Source organism: Balaenoptera musculus, chromosome 16, assembly GCF_009873245.2.
Source record: "Balaenoptera musculus isolate JJ_BM4_2016_0621 chromosome 16, mBalMus1.pri.v3, whole genome shotgun sequence".
In the NCBI taxonomy this organism is placed as follows: domain Eukaryota; kingdom Metazoa; phylum Chordata; class Mammalia; order Artiodactyla; family Balaenopteridae; genus Balaenoptera; species Balaenoptera musculus.
This window is the reverse complement of record NC_045800.1, coordinates 34691959-34715381: the sequence shown is the minus strand read 5'-3', so window position 1 is coordinate 34715381 and position 23423 is coordinate 34691959. Positions and strand designations below refer to the sequence as shown.

Genomic DNA, 23423 nt, shown 5'->3' with positions numbered 1-23423 from the left:
TCAGGCATAAAGTGGCTGACAGGAATGACAGATTTGTGGAAGGTGTAAGGAAGAATAATTACTATTAAACAGACTGTTGTAAATGGCTTGGCTTCTCCAACAGGTTAGTTTTTGTTTTGTTTTTAAACCTGTTTTGACATACTTATGTTTAAATATACTATAAAGGAGGCCCTTGTTATATGTGTTTTAACTATTGCAGTAAACGGCATTCTTTAAAGTCTTTATTAACATTACAATTTCAGGATCCTTTGGCTGGTATAATTCCACGTACTCTTCATCAAATTTTTGAGAAACTTACTGATAACGGTACTGAATTTTCAGTCAAAGTGTCACTGTTGGAAATCTATAATGAAGAGCTTTTTGATCTCCTTAATCCATCTTCTGATGTTTCTGAGAGACTACAGATGTTTGATGATCCCCGTAACAAGGTAACTTCAGTCTTTGAGAATGAAATGTCTCCAAATGTTAATGTGTGATACTTTGGGAAGTCCATATATAGATATATATATTTTAAACCAATCTAATGGATGCTTTTTTGATATTTTGTCAGAGGGGAGTGATAATCAAAGGTTTAGAAGAAATTACAGTACACAACAAAGATGAAGTCTATCAAATTTTGGAGAAGGGGGCAGCAAAAAGGACAACTGCAGCAACTTTGATGAATGCCTACTCTAGGTGAGAAAGCCATTGTTTCCCCCACCGCTCCATTTCCTTTTTAAGAAGAATTATGAACTTGGGGAATCAAAGTGGGGTGAGTCAAGGTATGTGAGTCACACGTCTAGATTGTATGCTAGATTGCATGCCTTAGTAATTGGCTTGAGATTTATAGGGAGAGCACCAATGTTGGGAGAATGTTGAAAGGAGAACAAAGACAAGTTGAACTTGAGCAGAAGTATTAAGTCTTTTTAAGGAGAAGATTTCTTTTCCCAAATGAAATTATACATGGGAGCCCAGATTAAAATGTGGCTGCTGTAGTTGATTTGGCAGTGGGATGCTCAGAGGCTAACCTCCTCAGCCTTAGGAAGGTTTGCCCTGAGCACTTTTCTGGAGCCTCTCAGTGTACTGAGAACACAGTTTGAAAACCCCTGATTTGAGTAAGGATTAGAAGAAAATCAAATGACTTTATTTTATTTTTTTCCAGCTTTATTGAGGTATAAATGACAAAAATTGTATATATTTAGGTTGTGCAACGTGATTTTTTTTTTTTTCCCCAAATGGCTTCATTTTAATGTAGGAACACAAATGGTCACTAACACTGGCTTTCAAGAGGAGAAAGGGGCATATTTGATAGTACCCCTTATAGGATGCATCCCAAACCCTCCAAATGCAGTTCACCAAGTCAGAGGTGATTTTTTTTTCTGCTAGTCTTTGAAGGAAACATCAGAATGTAATTGAAAGAGCTATGGATTAGGAGTTAGATATTTGTGTTTAGTTCCAGTTCTGCAGTTAACTAAATATGTTACTTCAGGTAGTTAAACTTATCTGAATATCATTTTCCCTGAGCTACAAAATGACTTTTAGGGCTAACTCTCATTTCTTTGCTCTCTTATAGTTGGACATTTCTACAATATGCTATAACGATTATAATTGCAACTCTGTAAAAATATGTATGCATTTAAAGAAAGAAGAAAAATAGCATAACATGAAAGTAATTAAGATCATGGAATTATGGGTGCTTTTACAATTTTAATTAAATTTTCCTATAATAGCTTTCCATTTAAAAAATTAAGTTATAAACCAATCATAGAATGAAATTTCCATTTTCATTAAATGATTGGTTTATAACTTTATTTAGAATTTGAGGAATGAACTTAAGAAAATTTCTTTTCTCTAAATACTTTTCTCTGAAATATGAAATTCTTATTCTGTAAATTTGAATAATTAGGGATTCCCTTTTTTGTACATAGACTGGAATAAAGATCTCTTCTTATGAATGTATGTGATAAAGAGAAGGAAAACGTAATTCATTTTTCCAAAATCAGAGTTAACTTTTGTGCTTAATTACATTAATTCCATAATCTTCAATTAAGAATGGATAAATTATGGTAGGAAAACATGAGATGCATGTTATAATTCAAATCTATAGTTTATATTTTTCCATGTGCCCTTCCTCTTTTGTTATATAAAATAATTCAAATAATTTTGTAAAAATGATACTTATTGTAAAATTTTCCAAGTAACGTGAAAAGTACAAATGAGGAAATTAAAAATTACCATATGCCAACCATCAATGACATTAACAAACATAATGTCATTTACCAAATGTCACTGATGCAGAAAGGAATGATGTCTTTGGTTGTCTATATGATTTTGATATCTCTCAGATAAAAGTTGAATGTCAGTATACAGCATAAGACAGACTTTGGAAAACTTTATAGTCTAGCAGTGATTATCTTGTAGTGTTTTGGTAAACACTGCTGTTTACTAATTTCTGCTGTTCAGTGGAAGGAGCTACCTATCTCTGATGACATTCTCAAAGCAGAGCAATGTACTTTTAGAACAATTGACTTTGAAGGGGAGTAATCAGATGGCTTGCCTGGTGCTGTTTGAATTTATGGTAATGACATTTCAAGTGGTTCTTTTTTTAAAATTTTTTACTTTTTGGCTGTGTTGGGTCTTCATTGCTGTGCACGGGCTTTTCTCTAGTTGGGGGCGGGCTGCTCTTCGTTGCGGTGCACGGGCTTCTCATTGCGGTGGCTTCTCTTGTTGCAGAGCACGGGCCCTAGGCATGCAGGCTTCAGTAGTTGTGGCTCGTGGGCTCTAGAGCGCAGGCTCAGTAGTTGTGGTGCACGGGCTTAGTTGCTCTGCGGCATGTGGGATCTTCCTGGACCAGGGCTTGAACCCATGTCCCCTGCATTGGCAGGCGGATTCTTAACCACTGTGCCACCATGGAAGCCCCTCAAGTGGTTCTTATAAGTAGAAAGATCGATTGCAAGCCTTCCCTTTTGGGATCTCCCCTGCGGGCAGCAGGTACAAAAAAACAAAAACCTAGCATTCTATTCATCCACTGTCTTCCAAAATCTTATTAGTATCTTCTCTGATACTATCTTTTTCTACCCTGGTGGATTTAGATCTTTCTTTGCTGTTTTCAATATTTTATAGAAAGCAAATAATGTTTTGTATTATAATGACTGGGCAACTTGGTCTTGTTTTCTAGTCGTTCCCACTCAGTTTTCTCTGTTACCATACATATGAAAGAAACTACAATTGATGGAGAGGAGCTTGTTAAAATTGGAAAGTTGAACTTGGTAAGCATCAACCTTAATACCACTGTTTCATTCTTTCTGTTTTTTTTTTCTGGTTTTATTGAGGCATAATTGCCAAATAAAATTATGTATTTAAAATGTACAGTGTGGCAGGATATCCTTTCTCATGGCTGAATAATATTCAAGTGTGTATGTGTGTATCACATCACATCTTCTTTATCTGTTCATTCATCAATGGGTACTTAGGCTGTTTCATACCTTGGTTATTGTGAATAATGCAATGAATGTGGGAGTGCAGATATTTCTTTGAGATAGTGATTTCATTTCCTTTGGATACATACCCAGAAGTGGGATTGCTAGGTCAGATGGTAGTTCTATTCCAATGTTTAATTCTTTATCACCTCATAAAGCAGCTTGAAGGTTTGTATTTATAGACAATATTTTTGTAGTCACTGGGTTATTAGGTTTGTAGTGGATTGTTAATTATAGAAAAATTACTGGCTATTTAATATATTTATGTACAATACGAGAATGAAAGTCTTCTATTCCAAATCCAATAGACTGAGAACTTACTTTTATTTTTAAAATTTAAGGTTGATCTTGCAGGAAGTGAAAACATTGGACGTTCTGGAGCAGTTGACAAGAGAGCTCGGGAAGCTGGAAATATCAATCAATCCCTGTTGACTTTGGGAAGGGTTATTACTGCTCTTGTAGAAAGAACACCTCATGTTCCTTATCGAGAATCTAAACTAACTAGAATTCTCCAGGACTCTCTTGGGGGGCGTACAAGAACATCTATAATTGCAACAATTTCTCCTGCATCTCTCAATCTTGAGGTAAGCTCTTTGAAAGGTATCCGGAAGTGTAGTAGCTATAATTCTTATTTAATATCACATATTTTTAAAGTTCATCAATTGGCTTCATTCATTCTATACTACAGTAAAAAGAATCTGGACATTGCATGTGGACATGTAGAGGAGGACACCACTGAAAAAATTGTCTTTCTCCTTTCTGACAGTTTTTAATCTTAAAAAACTACTTACTGGGACTTCCTGGGCATGGTGGTTAAGAATCCGCCTGCCAATACAGGGGACATGAGTTTGAGCCCTGTCCGGGAAGATCCCACATGTCGCGGAGCAACTAAGCCTATGCGCCACAACTACTGAACCTGTGCTCTACAGCCTGCGAGCCACAACTACTGAGCCTGCGTGCCACAACTAATGAAGCCTATGCACCCTAGAGCCCGTGCTCCACAACAAGGGAAGCCACCGCAATGAGAAGCTCACACACTGCAACGAAGAGTAGCCCCCACTCGCCGCAACTAGAGAAAGCCAGTGTGCAGCAACGAAGACCCAATGCAGCCAAAAATTTAAAAATAAAAAATAAATAAATAGTTACTTAAGGGGGGGTGGGATGAATTGGGAGATTGGGAATGACATATATACACTACTGTGTATAAAATAGATAACTAATGAGAACCTACTGTATAGCACAGGGAACTCCACTCAGTGCTCTCTGGTGACCTAAATGGGAAAGAAATCCAAAAAAGAGGGGATATATGTATACATATAGCTGATTCACTTTGCTGCATAGCAGAAACTAACACAACTTTGTAAAGCAATTATACCCCAATTAAAAAAAAACCAAACTAGTTACTTAATTGCATTTTTCCACACAGTCTTCAAAGAAAATTGCTGTGGTCATTAGCAGTGGATGGTCTGATTGAGGACTTAGAAGTGGGTTAAGTGAATGCTACTGTTTTAGAGGCTGCTTAGAGAGCACTGAAGATGGGGTTGGATGTGTGGGAACAGGTAGGAAAACCAAGAGAAACAACAAAGATGGTAAAATCTTTTATTGGGTTATGTGCTTTAAATGGAATTAGGAAAGGTCTCTAACTCCCCTTTCATTTAAAAAAATATCTTTATTGGGATATAATTCACATACCATAAAATTCACCCATTAAAAGTATATAATTCAGTGATTTTACTGTATTCACAGAGCTGTGCAACTATCACCAAAATCTAAGTCTAAACATTTTTTTTAAATTAATTAATTAATTTTATTTATTTATTTTTGGCTGGGTTGGGTCTTTGTTGCTGCACGCAGGCTTTCTCTAGTTGCGGCGAGCCAGGGCTACTCTTTGTTGCGGTGTGTGGGCTTCTCATTGTGGTGGCTTCTTTTGTTGAAAATTAATATTTTCAGTAATTGGCCTTTTCTTTTCATCACAGGAAACTCTGAGTACATTGGAATATGCTCACAGAGCAAAGAACATACTCAATAAGCCTGAAGTTAACCAGAAACTCACCAAAAAAGCTCTGATTAAGGTATTTGTGAATTTTTGTGGAGTAATGTAATCTTGTTTGACAAATGTGAAAATGAGGAACTGAAATAGATAATTGTTAAAAAAATTTATTAAATTGCCTATGGTAAGGCTTTTCATCTAATGATTTGAACTAAATACCCTATGTGTTAAAATGTTTTTCCTAATGCTAATATGTTGACTTTACCAGCTCTATCAAGTCAGCAAAATTTAAGTGTATAATGGTGCTTCAAGGAAGTTTTAATTAGTAGTTCCCTAATGAATAATGATATTGAGCATCTTTTCACATGTTTATTATCCATTTGTATTATCTTTTTTTGTGAAATATCTACTAAATCCTTTGCCCAATTTTTAATTGGGTTGTCTTTTTATTAAGTTGTAAAGAGTTGTTCATATCTTCTTGATACAAGCCCTTTATGAGATTGTTTGTAAATATTTCCTCCCAGTCTGGCTTGTCTTTTCCTTTTCTTGGTATTGGTTTTTTTTTTTTTAATTGAAGATTTTATTGAGGTAACTGTAGATTCACATGCAGTTGAAAGAAATAATACAGAGAGATCCTTTGTACATTTTATCAAACAAAATAGTGAAAAATCACCACAGGGATATTGACATTAATAACAACTCACTGATCTTATTCCCCAGTTTTCCTTGTATTCACGTGTGTGTGTTTAGTTAATGCTATACAATTTTGTCACATGTGTAGGTTCATGGAGCCACCACCACAGTCAAGATACTGAACAGTTCCATCACAATAAGGATTCCTCATTGCCCTTTTATAATCTTTTCCTTCCCACTTTCACCTCCCCTCCCTAATCTCTGCTATCCACTATCTGTACTCTATTTCTAAACCTTTGCCATTTCAAAAGTGTTATTGAATGGAATCATATAGTATGCAAACTTTTGGAATTGCCTTTTTTTTTTTTTTTTTTTAATATTTATTTATTTACTTTTGTCTGCATTGGGTCTTCGCTGCTGCGCGCGGGCTTTCTCTAGTTGCGGCGAGCGGGGGCTACTCTTTGTTGAGGTGCGTGGGCTTCCCATTGCAGTGGCTTCTCTTGTTGCGGAGCACGGGCTCTAGGCGCACAGGCTTCAGTGGTTGTGGCTCGCGGGCTCTAGAGCGCAGGCTCAGTAGTTGTGGTGCACGGGCTTAGTTGCTCCGCGGCATGTGGGATCTTCCCGGACCAGGGCTGGAACCTGTGTCCCCTGTGTTGGCAGGCGGATTCTTAACCTCTGTGCCACCAGGGAAGCCCTGGAATTGCCTTTTTTTCACTCAGCATAATTCCCTGGAGGTTCACCTGACTTGTGCATATCAATAGATTTTCCTTTTTAGTGCTGAGGAATATTCCATGGTATGTGTATACCATACATACAGTTTGTTGTCACATTCACCTGTTGAAACACATATGGGCTGATTTCAATTTTTCACAATTATAAATAAAACTGCTTTGATCATTTGTTTACAGTAATTTGTGTACACATAAATTTTCATTTTTCTGGGATGATTGCCCGAGAGTATAATTGTTGTATGGTAATTGAATGATAAGTTTTTAAGGAACTGCCAAGCTGTTTTCCAGAGCGGCTGTACCATTTTACATTCCCACTAGCAATGTATGAGTCATCTAGTTTCTCCACATCCTTACCAGTATTTGGTGTTGTAACTATTTTTTATTTTAATCATTCTGATGAGTATGATAGGTAATAAATAATATCTCACTGTGGTTTTAACTTACATTTCTGTACTGGCTAATGATGTTGAATGTCTTTTCATGTTCTTATTTGCTGTTTGTTACCCTCTTTGGTGAAATGCCTGTTCATGTTTTTAGGCCCATTTTCTAATTGGATTATTTGTTGTTGTGGTGGTGGTTTGAAAGTTTTGAATATATTCTACATACTAGTCCTTTGTCACAAACATGGTTTGCAATTATTATCCCCCAGGCTGTACTTGTCTTCTCATCATCTTCTTATGGGCTTTTGCAGAGCAAGTGTTTATGATTTCGATGTGGTCTAATTTGTCAATTTTTTTCTTTTATGCATTGTGTTTTTGGTGTCAATTGCAAGAACTCTTTGCCTACCTCTAGATCCTGAAGATTTTTTCCTTTTTTTTTTTTAAATGAAGGTTTTGTATTTCTACATCTCACATTTAATTTCATGATCCATTTTGAGTTGATTTTTGTATAAGGCATAAGACTTAGATCAAGGTACATTTTTTTCACCTATGGGGTGTCTGGATGGCTTTAGCATTCTTTGTTGAAAAACCTATGTTTTCTCCATTAAACTGATTTTGCACCATTGTGAAAAGTCAGTTGGGTATATTTGTGTGGGCACATGTCTGGGCTTTCTATTCTGTTCCATTGATTTATGTCTGTCCCTCCACTAATATACAGTTTTATTGTTTTATTTTTTATTTTTTTTTATTTTTTTATATACAGTTTTAATTACTATAGCTTTTTAAAAAAAATTTTTATTGGAGTATAGTTGATTTACAATGTTGTGTTAATTTCAGGTGTACAGCAAAGTGTAATACCTCTTGGAATCAGGTAGACAGTTTAAAGGAAGTTTATTTGAGAAAACCTCTTTTTTCATAAAGAGCCTCAAAATTGTCAGGACCTGAGGAAAACTACAGTGATTTTATAGTCATTGTTTTTAAAATGCCAGGCTCCTTTATAAGCATTAATTTTATTTAGACACTTGAATATTTGAACCCTAATGTTATTATTAAATCTAAAATATTTAACAGTAATTCTTTAAGATGATAAAATATTCGGTCATTTTAAAAATTTCAATTGTTTCAGTGTATATTTTTAATAGTTTGTTTTAGGATCCAATTAAGGTTTACCCTTTGCAACTTTTGGATCTATCTTTAGGTTTCAATACATTGGTTCTTCTTCCATCTACTTTCTCTCTTATAATGTATTTGTGGAAGTATCTGTATTATTGTCCTGTAGAAGTTTCCTATACTATCTTGACATGTTCTATTCTTCGTATTTTCTATAAATTGGTAGTTGGATTTTGAGGCTTGATAGATGCAGGTTTTATTTATTTATATATTTTTGGCCAAACTACTTCATAGGTGGTGGTATATTCTCCCACTAGGAAGCACATAATGTGTGGTTCTTTCTCTTTTTGAGGGGAATTGATTATATTCAAGTGACTTGATCCATTAGTTCTTTAACGATCGCAAAATGATAATTTTCTAATTCAATTATTCTTTCTTAGTTGATTGCTGGACTACCTCTATAAAGAGGAACTTTCCCTCAGCTACCCAAGTGTATAATTCTTATAGGAAAGGCAGGACAAATGCTTGATTCATTTCCTTTGACAGTTTTGAGAATAATGAGTTGGTTTCCCAGCTTTCTTAATATCATTATAAACTCATGGACTTAAAACATTTGTGCTTACCAATTGTAGTTAATATCCTCGCTGATGTTCAAACTGTCCCGTCTTTGATCAGTGGGTACCTCTTAAGTGGGTTCTTGAGTCCTTTTCACTAGCCTAGGCTTCTTTGGCTTTCTTCCTATTTTCTTTGCCAAGATGTTGCAGGTTCATCCTGAATGTTTCTTGCTCCAGTCCTAGAGTCAGACACTTCTCTAAGAAATCCTGGTTCCTTTTAATGCGAGATGCTATTTAGAGACCAACCTGGGTACTGGAGGTTGTGTTTTTTCTTCAGAAGCCTGTATTTTTATAATGAGTGCATTTAAAGGAGTTTTGGAAGCTGTTGAAACACTTTATTCTAAACAGAGTAATATTGAATGAAAAGTATGGTTATGACTTTTTACCATACATTTTTATGCTTTAAAAAACATAGGAGGGCTAACTTTGTTTTATTTATTGCATATCCTCCCCAAACTGAAGTGCTAAATTGACATGACATTCTTCTTGCATAGGAGTATACAGAAGAGATAGAGCGTCTGAAACGAGATCTTGCTGCAGCCCGTGAAAAAAATGGAGTGTACATTTCTGAAGAAAATTTCAGGTAAGCCCTTGGCTATGGAAATTAATTTCTAAGAATAAGCATTTTCTGGTAATAGGCTATTTGAAGTGCCTCCTCTAGATGCTTCTTTTCGTTTTGACATTAACAAGTAGTTATGAAACAGTTTAAAACTCTTTTATGTAACTTTATTTTTAGATAATGATAGATTCATATGAAGTTGCAAGAAGAGTACAGAGGTTCTATGTATTTTTCACCCAGTTTCCCACATCTTAAGTCACTGTTTGTACAGTATCAAAACTGGGAAATTGACACTAGTACAATGTGTGTGTATAATTCTACCTCATTTTATCACATTTGTAGATTTGCTATAGTTCTACAGTTAAGATGCAGATTTATCCTATCATTACAAACATCTTGCTCCTGCTACCCCTCTGTAGTCATATTCATTCACCCTTCTTCCCCAATGATCCCTAACCCCTGGCAACCACTAATCTGTTCACTTTTTTTTTTTTAATATTTATTTATTTATTTATTTATTTGGCTGTGTCGGGTCTTCGTTGCGGCATGCAGGATCTTAGTTGCGGCACATGGGCTTCTCTCTAATTGTGGCGTGCAGGCTCAGTAGTTGTGGCATGCGAGCTTAGTTGCCCCGCAGCATGTGGGATCTTAGTTCCCCGACCAGGGATCGAACCCACATCCCCTGCATTGGAAGGCGGATTCTTAACCACTGGACCACCAGGGAATTCCCTCTGTTCACTTTTTAACCCTGGAGTAGTTTGTTTTAAGGAAAGCTTCTACTGAAGCTTCATGTAGAAACAACAATAATAACAGAGGCAGAAGGCAAGTGGGATGCTAAGGATTATAACTTGAAAATTCCTGAATGCGTTTATCCTTGAAGATACTAAGGAGGGTGACTTTCACAGGGCATTTCTGATAATAACCAAAAGCATTTTAATATAACCTTTTACTCTTTTATAGATGTTACATTACATGATCATTCTAATGGTGTATAAATCATTTAATAAACTCATTTTTTCCATTTATTTTCAATTACCATAATGTGCTATATCCTCCTGATCGTTGTTCATATGTTAGTTTTCCAAATGCTCCAATTTATATTGTGTATTTATATTGTGTAGGGTATTAAACAATAATTCTCCTTTTATTCTTCCTGTGTGACTTTAGTTTTGTTTGTTCCTTTCATGGCCCATACCCAGTTGGCAAAAACATTTTTACAAAAATCTTTTGTAAATTTGTACTTAATTCTTAAACTTGGTATTTTAAAATGTTTTCTTTTTTCTGTTTCTCTGGTTTTCAGATATACTCCTCTACCATACACACTAGTCCTGCATTATTTTTTTTCAAGTGTTCACTTTACAGGTGTCCCTATTTCTATCATTTTAATATTTTTTATATGTTATACTCAATAAAAACATTTTGTATTTTAAGTTTGGTATCAGAATGCTAGAAAACCCAACTTAAACTGACTTAAAACAGCAAGGATATTTAGTCCAGTAACTGAAGGATCCTGTTTCCTGTCCTGAGTGGTAACTTTCTTCTAGGGCTAGCTGTTCATCAAGGAAGATGGTCAGCAGCAGAACAGCTACCTTCTCTCGTTCATGTCTCGTGTGGATGAGAGGCTGCCTGTCCTTTAACCATCAAGACTGGCCAGGGGAACATCACTTGTTGATTAGTTTAGTCCTCAGTTATGTCCTTGTATGAACCCATACAAAGGCAAAGGAGTTGAATTTCCCTGATTGTCTTGAGCCAGTCAGGCTTATTCCCTGGATTTAGGGATGGATTTAGCTCCCCCACCACCCCGGCCCCCATACAGCTTGGCTGCTGTACAGTCAGGGGAGAGTAATTCCCCAGAGGAAATCTGGATGCTGGAAATAGGTGCTTAGTAGGCAACCAGTGGATATCTACAAGTGGTTTTGTCTCTTGATTTGCTAATATGGTATCTTCTGCTGTTAATAGTCAAACGTTGGACACTGCAGACTAATTTTCTTATCTTCTGTTCATCTCTCTGATGTAGTTTAGATTAAGAAATAACTTTAGTTTGTCCATCCCATTATTTTAAGGACAGTGTGTACTCATAATAGGCATGAGGCATGATCTGAAATAAAGTTCATTCTGAGAAAGCTCTTAGAATTATTATACTATAAGTCAGAGAAGGATCACAAAAGCTGCAGCCAACATTTAAACATTTATCCCAAGTTTAATAGACCTTTTAAAACTATATTAAAACTATATCATTCCCTCCAGCCTCTGCCTACTCCAGCTGGCCTGCCATAGCAACCCAGCACATGCTGTCTGCACAGGGGATGTGTCTATACAAGGACATCCATGCCTTTAAGACTGGGAGAGGTGGTATACTAATTGGAAAAGATATATGTTCCCATATGTTCATTGCAGCACCATTTATAATAGTTAAGATGTGGAACCAACCTAAGTGTCCATTGACAGATGAATAAAGAAGATGTGATACATAAATAATGAAATACTACACAGCATGAAAAAGAATGAAATCTTGCCATTAATGACAACATGGATAGATCTAGAGTGTATTATGCTAGGTGAAATGAGTCAGATAAAAACAAATTTATGATTTTACTTGTATGTCGAATCTAAAAAACCAAACAAATGAACAAACATAATAAAACAGAAACAGACTCATAGATACAGAGGACAAATTGGTGGTTCCCAGTGAGGAGGGTGGTGAGGGAGTGGGCAAAAGAGGTGAAGGGGATTAAGGGGTACAAAATTCCAGTTATATAAGTAAGTCACAGGGATGTAATGTAAAGCATAGGGAATATAGTCAATAATATTGTAATAACTTTATATGATGACGGATGGTAACTAGACTTATTGTGGTGACCATTTTGTGATGTATAAAAATATCAAATCACTATGTTGTACACCTGAAACTAATATAATATTGTAAGTCAATTATACTTCAATTAAAAATTATTTATCAAAACTATATCATTCATTAAATAACAATGTTGCATCCCTCTTGTATATTCAGTATAGGAAAAGCATTTCAAATATCCCATTCTACTTTAAAGAGCTATTTCCAATAAAGAACTAATATAGTTATCAAAAGACTGTTAGAATTAACTCTCCTCTTATACTTCAGTTCTGTCTTTTCCTTTAATTAACAATATCTCTAGCTAATAATTTGAAGAAATCTACATTCTTAAAATTCTTTGCCATTTAAGCACAGTGTGGAATAGAAAATGATTGGTAGTTACGAGGGAACTAGAAGAATGCAAAAGATAGCACTGACTTCTGAAACTTGCTAATGCTCAAAAAATCAGAGAGCCCCGTTAAAGCAGACCAGAATTATCTGGTCCAAAATGTCAGTAGTGCTAAGGCTGAGGAACTGTGCTTTAGAGAATAATCGTTTATCTCATGAGGATTTTTGCGGTGGTGTGACAGTGGTATGTGTGTGTACGGGGGTATGGGTGCTGGGGGCAGGGGGTGTAATTGCTCTATATACATACTTTAGTTTCCCAGGTTTTAGCCCCTTACCTCCACCCTTCCTCCTGTGACACCTCATGCCTTCACATCACAAGCCTCTCCTGGATTCTTTGTGTCTGGTTTATACTTTATATTCCTGATTCCTGATAGACACCTAGCTGTATGTCCCACCTCTACTTTTTTTATGTGGGTTATAATCTTCTGTCATCTTTGTAGCTTCTTAAATTATATATACACACATCTTTTTTCCCCCTCGTAGGTAGGGATTCTCAGTTTCAAAATGGAGAAAACAAGAAAAAGTCTATTTATAAACCAAGGACAAAGAATACATTTGTTTTCTGCACTTAGTATCTATCGCTTGACACTTAGGCATCATTGTCATGATAGTGATAAATGGTAGAGATTATATGTAACTGCCTCAATTGTGTTAGAATAAATTTTATAAGAATTAGGAAAAAATATTAACTGTCAAACTCCTTTCAAATTTTATTTTAGAGCCATGAGTGGAAAACTAACTGTTCAAGAAGAACAAATTGTAGAATTGCTTGAAAAAATTGCTGCTGTTGAGGAAGAGCTAAGTAGGGTAAGCATTCAAAACTGTATTGAATGTCATGCAAAAAGCAAATATTAAAAGACAATTTCAGAAGGTGAGGAACCTGATATTTTTTCTTTAAGATTTTTTTTTCTTGCTGACCTTTAAACTAAAAGTAAGTTGTATCACAATTTTTTTACTATCATCAATGATAATGAAGAAGCTATTTTGACACATATTAATGCAACATTTTAAGAAATTAACTGAATTGTACAATTTAATGTTAAAGCTAAATAGTGAATGCTGAGACATTTTCATCAACATGTTTATCAGCTGAGGAAATGCAGATGTTGGGAGAAACCAGATGTTAAATAACTAAGGTAGAAAGACCTGACCCTTCAGTGCCACCCTCACACTGGCAGTGTTGGAAGGAATCTGAAGAATTAACACCACTCCATTAGACCTATTACTTGTTTTTTGTTTGTTTGTTTGTTGCATGGCTTGTGGGATCTTAGTTCCCTAACGAGGGATCGAACCTGTGCCCCCTGCACTGGAAACGCAGAGTCCTAATCACTGGACCGCCAGGGAGCTACCCTGTTACTTGTTTTTAATGAATTTATAGGAAGAAACCAGATGCCGTATAAAATGTTCTAACCTACCTGGTAACTTGTTACAACTTTTACATGGAAATAATTTGTTTGGTTCTTCTGATATTATATTATGAACTAGCCAGGTATCTCAACAACCAGTTCAGCATTTTTTTAATTCTTAAAAAAAAAATGTTTAATGTGTTATATATAGGTTACAGAATTGTTTATGGATAATAAAAATGAACTTGACCAGTGTAAATCTGACCTGCAAAATAAGACACAGGAACTTGAAACCACTCAAAGACATTTACAAGAAACTAAATTACAGCTTGTTGAAGAAGAATATTTCACGTCAGCTTTGGAAAGTACTGAGGAGAAACTTCATGATACTGCCAGCAGGGTTTGTCCTTTGTTTTAATTTGTACTTGCATTAAAGAAATTAAAGAATGGGTAGAAGTAACTCTTAGCTTAAGCGTTAATTGTGAAATTCTATTTATCCACCCCAAATGATACTTCCACCCATTTAAGAAACATTATTTTACTATTTTGTATGAATTTTCTTCACTGGAGATGCTAAGTTAAGAAAAAACTATTCCTAAAGTTTTGAAAATAGAACATGACTTTAATATACTTTGTGGATGTTTAGAATAATGGTGTTGTAATGCTTTACCTGTGGTCATGGTTGAGATTAATCAGTCTTCAAGAATTTAGTATCTTCTAATGAGTATTCAATTTTTTTTATTAGGTGTACTTTTCCTAGGAATTAGTAACACATAATGGGGAAAAAAATTTGTGAGGGAGCATAATTACTAAAATAGATTGGCAAAATCAGTTTTCCTTGTCTAGATGGCTAGGGGAGGGGAAATAAACATTCCTGGATAAATTAGCATAAGTTTAAATTTTTCTTCTGATACAATATATAAAATTTACTAGTTCTTATCAGGAGAAATCCTTATGAAGCACAGATATTTTCATTAGACTGCTTTTGTCATATCCATCTTATCAACACTTATTTTTAAAAATCATATATAGTTGCTTAACACAGTTGAAGAAACTACAAAAGATGTATCTGGTCTCCATTCTAAACTGGATCGTAAGAAGGCAGTTGATCAGCACAATGCAGAAGCTCAGGATATTTTTGGCAAAAACCTGAATAGTCTGTTTAATAGTATGGAAGAATTAATTAAGGATGGCAGCACAAAACAAAAGGCCATGCTAGAAGTTCATAAAACCTTGTTTGGTAAGTTCAGGCATTTCTAATTCTAATCTTTGTGTGTTTAGTGTGAGACTAATTTAAAAACTGATAATTAAATATCATAAAAACTCAGGTGACAGTGTCACTAGTCCCCTCCAATGCACACACTATTCAGACTAGGGATTAATGCCTTTTTTTTTTTTTTTTAAAGGAATTCCTTTATTTTTATTATTTATTTATTTTATTTATTTATTTTTGGCTGTGTTGGGTCTTCGTTTCTGTGCAAGGGCTTTCTCTAGTTGTGGCAAGCGGGGGCCACTCTTCATCGCGGTGCGCGGGCCTCTCACTATCGCGGCCTCTCTTGTTGCGGAGCACAAGCTCCAGATGCGCAGGCTCAGTAGTTGTGGCTCACGGGCCCAGTTGCTCCTTGGCATGTGGGATCTTCCCAGACCAGGGCTCGAACCCGTGTCCCCTGCATTAGCAGGCAGATTCTCAACCACTGCGCCACCAGGGAAGCCCGATTAATGCCTTTGAATTAAAACAAATGTTAGTTGAGTTTTTTCTATAAAACTCATATTACATATCTTGTTACATATCTTGTGTTTCCTTATTGAAATTTTCTGTGCATAAACATTGTCCAACTTTTTTTTCTTTTGAGAATGTGTATTTTGAATGTTTGCTATATTGTCAGAATATGTGGGTATTATTCTTAACCATAACCATTGTTGTTATCTTCATTTAGGAAAGTAAGTATCCATTCGTTTATTATTATTATTATTTTAAATTTATTTATGTATGTATGTATGTACATATGGCTACGTTGGGTTTTCATTGCTGCACGCGGGCTTTCTCTAGTTGCGGCGAGCCGGGGCTACTCTTCATTGCCGTGTGCGGGCCTCTCATTGCGGTGGCTTTTCTTATTGTGGAGCATGGGCTCTAGGCTCCTGGGCTTCAGTAGTTGTGGCACACGGGCTCAGTAGTTGTGGCTCGTGGGCTCTAGAGCGCAGGCTCAGTAGTTGTGATGCACAGGCTGAGTTGCTCCCTGGCATGTGGGATCTTCCCGACCAGGGCTCGAACCTGTGTCCCCTGCATTGGCAGGCGGATTCTTAACCACTGCGCCACCAGGGAAGTCCCCCATTTGTTTATTATTAAAGTATTGTCTTCACTATAGAAAAGTTGGAAGATGCAGAAATGTAAAAAATTGTAAAAATCACCTAGAGTCTAGTCACTCTAAGCTAACCACTAAAAATTTTGTTTATTGATTTCTAGTTTCTCTTCTTTAGCCTCTTTTATCTACAGTAATACTGTGTATTACCTTCAGTTAGAGATTAGTTTTTAGAATATTCTAACTCTTGATTTACACTGAGTTACAGTTTTGGGTCTGATACATCTACAGATGTGCCAAGTGCTTACTGAGTACTGCAGGAACGTATTTAATTTATATTTACAATAATTCCATGCTTATGTAGTGAGGCAATTATTTTAAGCTTATTTGTTATTACAAATTTCCACAACAAGGATATAATTTTGCCAACCTCTTTGAAGGTTGTATTTGTATTTAAATATATTTATTGCCGAGTTTAAATCTTCTTTTTCTTTTTTCTTTTTGGTATAGGTAACCTGCTGTCTTCCAGTGTCTCTGCACTAGACACGATTACTACAACAGCACTTGGATCTCTCACATCTGTTCCAGAAAATGTGTCTACACTTGTTTCTCAGATTTCTAATATGATATTAAAAGAACAGTCATTAGCAGCAGAAAGTAAAACCGTACTTCAGAAATTGATTGTTAGTAAATCTCTTATTTTTGAAGGGTTACATTTGATAAGTCTTCAAAAACAATGTTAACTGCTATTCTTTCATCTTAAGCTTTACTAGACACAATGGTAAACATATCACTTTAAGAGAGTAGGTTTATATTTTTAAAGGCAAATCTCTTCATTGTTTTTTTCTCCCAGAAAGATTAATTTCCAAATGCATATATACAACTTTTGAAACTTTTTTCACTTAAATCCTGTAACATAAAGAGTAGGAGTTAGTAAGCCTTTTAATAACTAGAAAGAGTAGGTTTAGCTCCACATGAATTCAAGGGACCCATGACTTGTTAGCTGGCTCAGAAATTGGTCATTCATCTTTTCCTCAAGGGTTCTGGAATAGTCATGCTAATGTTACACAGACCCAACCAGGAGATATTAGGTAGTTAATTTTAAAACTACAGAAATACAGAAAAATATACAAGAAAAATGACTTATAGAATTTGGAGAATGTATATAATAATTTGTGGTGTCAGGTATGTGTGGTCAAGCCCTTCTGGACTTTAACTGTGAGGTTGTTTTTCATCATTCTGTAGAAGCCAGCCATCTAATTACACAATGTTGTTTACCTTTTCCATACTTGATTTGTATATACCCTTTATTTTGTAATTGTATCATTTGTCTAGGAAGTTCTTGGTCATCTCACTTTTTTTTCTTTGTACAGGCTCTCTGCCTCCCTTTTTGAGTTTAACAATATTTGTTGAACATTTTCCAAGTGAATACTGCCAATGTTCACTGACACTGCCTAAATTCAGTGCTGTATGACATTATTTGGTAGATTTCTTCAGTCACCCAAATTTAACAAAGTTAAAAGATACTCTGTTGGTACTAACTTTTTGGAAATTGATTCATTCACTAAATGGTAGTCTGTATTTATTGATGTCTTTCTATCAAGCTATAAGCAAGCTTGAGTCTGAGGAGATGATTGCTGCTCCCACAGAATGAGTTGAAATTAGTATGCTCGCTCTTCTTTCAAAAGAAAACCAGTACCCTTTTAAGTATTTACTAATTATTTCTGTTATAGTTCCTCATGCTTGCCCTAGTAAAAGGAGCTTGGTTCAGAATTGTTTTCTTCTTTTTATAAAAATTCCCAATCTACAGTACTTTCTCAACTCTTCTATGTAACTTGACAAGAACAAGAAGAACCTTGACAAGTTCTTCTGATACAATAGGATATAAGTTGCCAGGTCTTCAAATTTAAATACCTCCAGCCCAAGGCCTACTCTTGAAGACTATTTGGTTTCAGCCTTTTTGACTTAGTAACCTAAACTTGTTTGAGATTTATTTCGTTAAAATATAGTTGTAGGTGTTTTTTTTTCTTCCTTTGTTTGCAATGCTGAAATCTTATCAAATGACTGTCATTTTCCTCTCATCTGAATTCTTCTGACTTCTGTTGCATTAGACTGTTAAAAATCTATTGTACATGAAGCAACCATTTTCGTAATTACTGTATGCAGGATTAAGTAATTTATGATGAATATAAACTCTAGTAATAAATAGGCTCTGTAGGGTATACAGAATAGAGAATGGATACGTAGGATTTTAATATGCATGTGTTCAGTTAACACAGTATTTAAGATATTATCATTTATTTAACCAGCCAGATTTATGGAAGTGAAAATATTCTTTTTAAAGAGTTGTTTGTTTATTTTCAAAACCAGAATGTACTTAAGAGTGACCTCCTCAGTTCACTGGAAACAGTTTTATCCCCCACTGTGGTATCTATGCTGGAAATCAATAGTCAACTAAAGCATATTTTCAAGACTTCATTGATACTGGCTAATAAGGTAACAAATATTCTTATTATCTCAAATTGTTGTTTAAGAAAGAAACTCTATCTGTGGCCACATCTAGAGAGATGTCTACATGCAAAACCCATGGGTTGTGAGAAGGAATCTGGAAGAGGGAGGAGATAGGATGCTCTCTGCCATTGATGTGGTCAGCAGAATCATGGTGAAGAAAAATAAGAGGGAATGATCTTCAAGATAAATATTTAACTTCACATAGTAGCATATATAGCGGTCTATCATATGGTGGGGGAGGAAGATATACATATGAACGTATACCCATATATGTATGCATAAATGCCTCAACATGGATAATAAAAAATCTCTGAAAGTGTTTAGAAATAGTAACAATCATCTCTCAGAGGTGGGAGTGGGACTGGGTGAGGTTCTAGGGGCTGAAGGGGAAAGGGACTTTTCTCTGCATACTGTTTTCTACCTTTTCTATTTTGTATGTATTCAAAAAAATAAAAATAAATAAATAAATAAACTTAAGACCTTTTTCTAAAATTTTTATTTATTTATTTATGGCTGTGTTGGGTCTTCGTTTCTGTGCGAGGGCTTTCTCCAGTTGCGGCAAGCGGGGGCCACTCTTCATCGTGGTGCGCGGGACTCTCACTGTCACGGCCTCTCTTGTTGCGGAGCACAGGCTCCAGACGCGCAGGCTCAGTAGTTGTGGCTCACGGGCCTAGCTACTCCGCGGCATGTGGGATCCTCCCAGACCAGGGCTCGAACCCGTGTCCCCTGCATTGGCAGGCAGATTCTCAACCACTGCACCACCAGGGAAGCCCAAAACATTTTTAATTTAAGAAAAGAAATTAATTTTTTTTAACATCTTTATTGGAGTATAATTGCTTTACAATGGTGTGTTAGTTTCTGCTGTATAACAAAGTGAATCTGCTATACATAAACATATATCCCCATACCTCCTCCCTCTTGCATCTCCCTCCCACCCTCCCTAACCCACCCCTCTAGGTGGACACAAAGCACCAAGCTGATTTCCCTGTGCTATGTGGTTGCTTCCTGCTAGCTATCTCTTTACATTTGGTAGTGTATATATGTCCATGCCACTCTCTTACTTCGTCCCAGCTTACCCTTCCCCCTCCCTGTGTCCTCAAGTCCATTCTCTATGTCTGTGTCTTTATTCCTGTCCTGCCCCTAGGTTCTTCAGAACCTTTTTTTTTTTTTAGATTCCATATATATGTGTTAGCATATGGTATTTGTTTTTCTCTTTCTGACTTACTTTGCTCTTTATGACAGACTCTAGGTCCATCCACCTCACTACAAATAACTCAATTTCATTTCTTTTTATGGCTGACTAATATTCCATTGTATATATGTGCCACATCTTCTTTATCCATTCATCTGTCAATGGACACTTAGGTTGCTTCCATGTCCTGGCTATTGTAAATAGAGCTGCAATGAACATTGTGGTACATGTATCTTTTTGAATTATGGTTATCTCAGGTTATATGCCCAGTAGTGGGATTGCTGGGTCATATGGTAGTTCTATTTTTACTTTTTTAAGGAACCTCCATACCATTCTCCATAGTGGCTGTATCAATTTACATTCCCACCAACAGTGCAAGAGGGTTCCCTTTTCTCCACACCCTCTCCAGCATTTGTTGTCTGTAGATTTTTGATGATGGCCATTCTGACTGGGGTGAGGTGATACCTCATTGTAGTTTTGATTTGCATTTCTCTAATGATTAGTGATGTTGAGCATCCTTTCATGTGTTTATTGACAATCTGTATATCTTCTTTGGAGAAATGTCTATTTAGGTCTTCTGCACATTTTTGGATTGGGTTGTTTGTTTTTTTCATATTGAGCTGCATGAGCTGCTTGTAAATTTCGGAGATTAATCCTTTGTCAGTTGCTTCATTTGCAAATATTTTCTCCCATTCTGAGGGTTGTCTTTTCGTCTTGTTTATGGTTTCCTTTGCTGTGCAAAAGCTTTTAAGTTTCATTAGGTCCCATTTGTTTATTTTTGTTTTTATTTCCATTTCTCTAGGAGGTGGGTCAAAAAGGATCTTGCTGTGATTTATATCATAGGGTGTTCTTCCTATATTTTCCTCTAACAGTCTTATAGTGTCCAGTCTTACATTTAGATCTTTGATCCATTTTGAGTTTATTTTTGTGTATGGTGTCAGGGAGTGTTCTAATTTCATTGTTTTACATGTAGCTGTCTAGTTTTCCCAGCACCACTTAGTGAAGAGGCTGTCTTTTCTCCATTGTATACTCTTGCCTCCTTTATCAAAGATAAGGTGACCATATGTGTGTGGCTTTATCTCTGGGCTTTCTATCCTGTTCCATTGATCTATATTTCTGTTTTTAAGCCAGTACCATATTGTCTTGATTGCTGTAGCTTTGTAGTATAGTCTGAAGTCTGGGAGCCTGATTCCTCCAACTCCGTTTTTCTTTCTCAAGATTGCTTTGGCTATTCGGGGTCTTTTGTGTTTCCATACAAACTGTGAAATTTTTTGTTCTAGTTCTGAGAAAAATGCCATTGGTAGTTTGATAGGGATTGCATTGAATCTGTAGATTGCTTTGGGCAGTTGAGTCATTTTCACAATGTTGATTCTTCCAATCCAAGAACATGGTATATCTCTCCATCTATTTGTATCATCTTTAATTTCTTTCATCAGTGTCTTATAGTTTTCTGCGTACCTGTCTTTTGTCTCCTTAAGGTTTATTCCTAGGTATTTTATTCTTTTTGTTGCAGTGGTAAATGGGAGTGTTTCCTTAATTTCTCTTTCAGATTTTTCATCATTAGTGTATAGGAATGCAAGAGATTTCTGTGCAATAATTTTGTATCCTGCAACTTTACCAGATTCATTGATTAGCTCTAGTAAGTTTTCTGGTAGCATCTTTAGGATTCTTTATGTAGTGTCATGTCTCTGCAAAGAGTGACAGCTTTACTTCTTTTCCGATATGGATTCCTTTTATTTCTTTTTCTTCTCTGATTGCTGTGGCTAAAACTTCCAAAACTATGTTGAATAATAGTGGTGAGAGTGGACAACCTTGTCTTGTTCCTGATCTTAGAGGAAGTGGTTTCAGTTTTTCACCATTGAGAATGATGTTTGCTGTGGGTTTGTCATATATGGCCTTTAGTATGTTGAAGTAATTCCCTCTAGGCCACCTTCTGGAGGGTTTTTATCATAAATGGGTGTTGAATTTTGTCAAAAGCTTTTTCTGCATCTATTGAGATGATCATATGGTCTTTCTCCTTCAATATGTTAATACGGTTTATCACATTGATTGATTTGCGTATACTGAAGAATCCTTGCATTCCTGGGATAAAGCCCACTTGATCATGGTGTATGATCCTTTTAATGTGCTGCTGGATTCTGTTTGCTAATATTTTGCTAAAGATTTTTGTATCTATGTTCATGAGTGATATTGGCTTGTAGTTTTCTTTCTTTGTGACATCTTTGTCTGGTTTTGGTATCAGGGTGATGGTGGCCTCGTAGACTGTGTTTGGGAGTGTTCCTCCCTCTGCTATATTTTGGAAGAGTTTGAGAAGGATAGGTGTCAGCTCTTCTCTAAATGTTTGATAGAATTCGCCTGTGAGGCTATCTTACCCTGGGCTTTTCTTTGTTGGAAGATTTTTTTTTTTTAACATCTTTATTGGAGTTTTGGAAGATTTTTAATCACAGTCTCAATATCAGTGCTTGTGATTGGTCTGTTTATATTTTCTATTTCTTCCTGGTTCAGTCTCGGAAGGTTGTGCTTTTCTAAGAATTTGTCCATTTCTTCCAGGTTGTCCATTTTATTGGCATAGAGTTGCTCGTAGCAATCTCACATGATCCTTTGTATTTCTGCAGTGTCAGTTGTTACTTCTACGTTTTCATTTCTAATTCTATTGATTTGAGTCTTCTCCCTTTTTTTCTTGATGAGTCTGGCTAATGGTTTATCAATTTTGTTTATCTTCTCAACCAGCTTTTAGTTTTATTGATCTTTGTTATTGTTTCCTTCATTTCTTTTTCATTTATTTCTGATCTGATCTTTATGATTTCTTTCCTTCTGCTAACTTTGGGGTTTTTTTGTTCTTCTTTCTCTAATTGCTTTAGGTGTAAGGTTAGGTTGTTTATTTGAGATGTTTCTTGTTTCTTGAGGTAGGCTTGTATCGCTATAAACTTCCCTCTTCAAACTGCTTTTGCTGCATCCCATAGGTTTTGGGTCATCGTGTTTTCATTGTCATTTGTTTCTAGGTATTTTTTGATTTCCTCTTTGATTTCTTCAGTGATCTCTTGGTTATTTAGTAGTGTATTGTTTAGCCTCCACATGTTTGTATTTTTTACAGATTTTTTCCTGTAATTGATATCTAGTCTCATAGCATTGTGGTCAGAAAAGATACCTGATACGATTTCGATTTTCTTAAATTTACCAAGGCTTGATTTGTGACCCAAGATATGATCTATCCTGGAGAATGTTCCATGAGCACTTGAGAAGAAAATGTATTCTGTTGTTTTTGGATGGAATGTCCTATAAATATCAATTAAGTCCATCTTGTTTAATGTATCATTTTAAGCTTGTGTTTCCTTATTTATTTTCATTTTGGATGATC

At 35.8% G+C, this 23423-nt stretch overlaps 1 protein-coding gene across 1 annotated transcript in view; it reads left to right on the top strand.

Moving 5' to 3' along the window:
- Nucleotides 1–23423, top strand: part of KIF11 (kinesin family member 11) — a 57490-nt gene that overhangs the window by 5660 nt on the left and 28407 nt on the right. Inside the window, exons 5-15 of the mRNA XM_036829726.1 lie at nucleotides 243–428; nucleotides 551–675; nucleotides 3158–3248; nucleotides 3800–4042; nucleotides 5435–5530; nucleotides 9411–9499; nucleotides 13436–13523; nucleotides 14274–14462; nucleotides 15095–15302; nucleotides 16873–17045; nucleotides 18733–18858. Coding sequence (XP_036685621.1) covers nucleotides 243–428; nucleotides 551–675; nucleotides 3158–3248; nucleotides 3800–4042; nucleotides 5435–5530; nucleotides 9411–9499; nucleotides 13436–13523; nucleotides 14274–14462; nucleotides 15095–15302; nucleotides 16873–17045; nucleotides 18733–18858 — 1614 coding nt within the window. The remainder of the gene's footprint in view (nucleotides 1–242; nucleotides 429–550; nucleotides 676–3157; nucleotides 3249–3799; nucleotides 4043–5434; nucleotides 5531–9410; nucleotides 9500–13435; nucleotides 13524–14273; nucleotides 14463–15094; nucleotides 15303–16872; nucleotides 17046–18732; nucleotides 18859–23423) is intronic.